This window comes from Octopus bimaculoides, chromosome 2 (assembly GCF_046866305.1).
Source record: "Octopus bimaculoides isolate indiv1 chromosome 2, ASM4686630v1, whole genome shotgun sequence".
NCBI classification, from domain to species: Eukaryota; Metazoa; Mollusca; class Cephalopoda; order Octopoda; family Octopodidae; genus Octopus; species Octopus bimaculoides.
The window spans coordinates 20,157,374-20,159,873 of record NC_142929.1 but is presented as its reverse complement, the minus strand read 5'-3'; the positions used below and the strand labels follow the sequence as shown (position 1 = coordinate 20,159,873).

At 37.0% G+C, this 2,500-nt stretch overlaps 1 protein-coding gene across 1 annotated transcript in view; it reads right to left on the bottom strand.

The window, feature by feature from the left end:
• Positions 1 to 2,500, bottom strand: part of LOC106877341 (prostasin) — a 39,736-nt gene that overhangs the window by 6,790 nt on the left and 30,446 nt on the right. Inside the window, exon 4 of the mRNA XM_014926218.3 lies at positions 2,321 to 2,492. Coding sequence (XP_014781704.2) covers positions 2,321 to 2,492 — 172 coding nt within the window. The remainder of the gene's footprint in view (positions 1 to 2,320; positions 2,493 to 2,500) is intronic.

Below are 2,500 nucleotides of genomic sequence, written 5' to 3'. Positions count from 1 at the left end.
AACTTATGTTAATTTGGTTTCATGGAGCATGCAAAGAATGCAAAAATGCTTTATATGTGTTGAAATCTTGCAAGAAAAAATAAGATATTTGTGAGAACAGATGATTGAGATGGTTTTAGATATCCACAAGATATGTGGCAAGTTGTTATGAAAAGGAAAATTAAATCAGAATTTGTAAGGCGTAGGAGTGGCTGTGTGGTAAGTAGCTTGGTTACCAACCACATGGTTCTGGGTTCAATCCCACTGCGTGGCATTTTGGGCAAGTGTCTTCTACTATAGCCTCAGGCCGTGAATTGTGAGTGGATTTGGTTGACGGAAACTGAAAGAAGCCCGTCGTATATATGTATATATATATATGTATGTGTGTATGTGTTTGTGTGTCTGTGTTTGCCCTCCCAACATCACTTGACAACCGATGCTGGTGTGTTTACATCCCCGTAACTTAGCAGTTCAGCAAAAAAGACTGATAGAATAAGTACTAGGCTTCCAAAGAATAAGTCATGGGGTCGATTTGCTCGACTAAAGGCGGTGCTCCAGCATAGCCACAGTCAAAAGACTGAAACAAGTAAAAGAGTAAAAGAGTAAGACAGTCACAATAGAAAGCATTAGACAGGAGAGCGGCCATATTTAGAAGAGTCTTATATAAACCTGACACATCAATAAAAAAATAATTTGACTATTTCATTGATACTAAACACATTGTCAAGGTGTTTACAGTAATGTACAAGGGTACTAAACCCTTTCGATTGGCATGGATTGGTTGAAATACATCTCGACCTACAGTTGTGATTGACCACTAAAGAATTGTGTTTTTCAATTTCAGCAGCACTTTTCCTAACTTTTCAGGATGTGATGTAAGAATAATTCTAATGAATATAATAATGATTAGTGTAGCTTTGGTCAGCATTTGGGTTAAGATCAATGTGTAGTGATAATGAATATAATAATAACAACATTATACATGTCTCTTAACTATTACTTGCTAAACTTTAACCAAACAATTGATTCCATACGGTCAAGTTCTGCCTACTTCTATATACTCTTTTACTCTTTTACTTGTTTCAGTCATTTGACTGTGGCCATACTGGAGCACCGCCTTTAGTTGGGCAAATCGACCCCAGGACTTATTCTTTGTAAGCCCAGTACTTATTCTATCGGTCTCTTTTGCGAAACTGCTAAGTTACAGGGACGTAAACACACCAGCATCGGTTGTCAAGCAATGTTGGGGGGACAAACACAGACACACAAACACACACACACATATATATATATATACATATATACGACGGGCTTCTTTCAATTTCCGTCTACCAAATCCACTCACAAGGCTTTGGTCGGCCCGAGGCTATAGTAGAAGACACTTGTTCAAGGTGCCACGCAGTGGGACTGAACCCGAAACCATGTGGTTGGTAAGCAAGCTACTTACCACACAGCCTCTCCTGCACCTATATATCTTTATTGATATTACTTTTCTTTTTTTTCTTTTTCTGTCCTCACTTCTAGAATATATGCATATTGATACAACTGAGATATTAATCCAATCAACACATTGCCCAATCTGATATTGTAGGCTTGTCAATTTTAGCCAGGTGATGAAGGTTTTGCTGTCCCGTCATGCCACTTGGAAGCCAACATTAGGAGGTAGAGTTTGAACTCTGAATGAAAAGAACTGGAACCAGACACCACAAAACATTTCATTCAATACTTTTACAATTTTGTCAGTGCACCACCCTGTACTGGTACTTTATCAATCAACCAAAATAATGAAATATGCAAGAAAACTTAAGTAGGATTTGAACTTGAGTTATAGATGAGAGAAATAAATACCTCAGGGTTTTCTTTGTGACACTCAAACAAATCTAAATACACCTCCTTCACAATCGAAAATATTGGTAATTAAATAATAATTTAATTCAAATTAATAACAAAGATGGCAAATTTGGATAATTTTATTTGCCAGAGGGAGAGCTGAGTTCTCACACACGTCTCCCCATGGCATATGATCTTCTCCGAATTTCAATATGTTAAATAAATTCTCCCAAAGGCAGAATGAATGAGATTGCACAAGATCGATTATTCACCTAGGTTTTAGTAACCAAAGTTTAGAGAACTAAAAGTATATATAGAAACATCAGTGCTCAATTGTCCCAATGGCATTACTATCGCATACAGACTTGCAAGATTTATTACTTTTATTGAATATTTATTTGCCAATGCAGACTACTACAAGATTCTCCTGAGTCTGCTTCTATTTGAAATAAATAGAAGCTTACAAGAGAAATAGTGCTGTATTATTGAATATATTTATATACTGACTTACCGAGAGTTGCACCCCAGCCAGTCATGTAACAATCATCATTTTCATCGAATACCTCTTCCTGTCCAGGTACGCAAACAGTGTTTACAAAATTCTCAAAAGGATTAACAGGTGCTGACAGCTTAACTAGAGCAATATCATTTGGGTAGCCACCAGCTGGGACATAATCAGGATGCTGTCAAA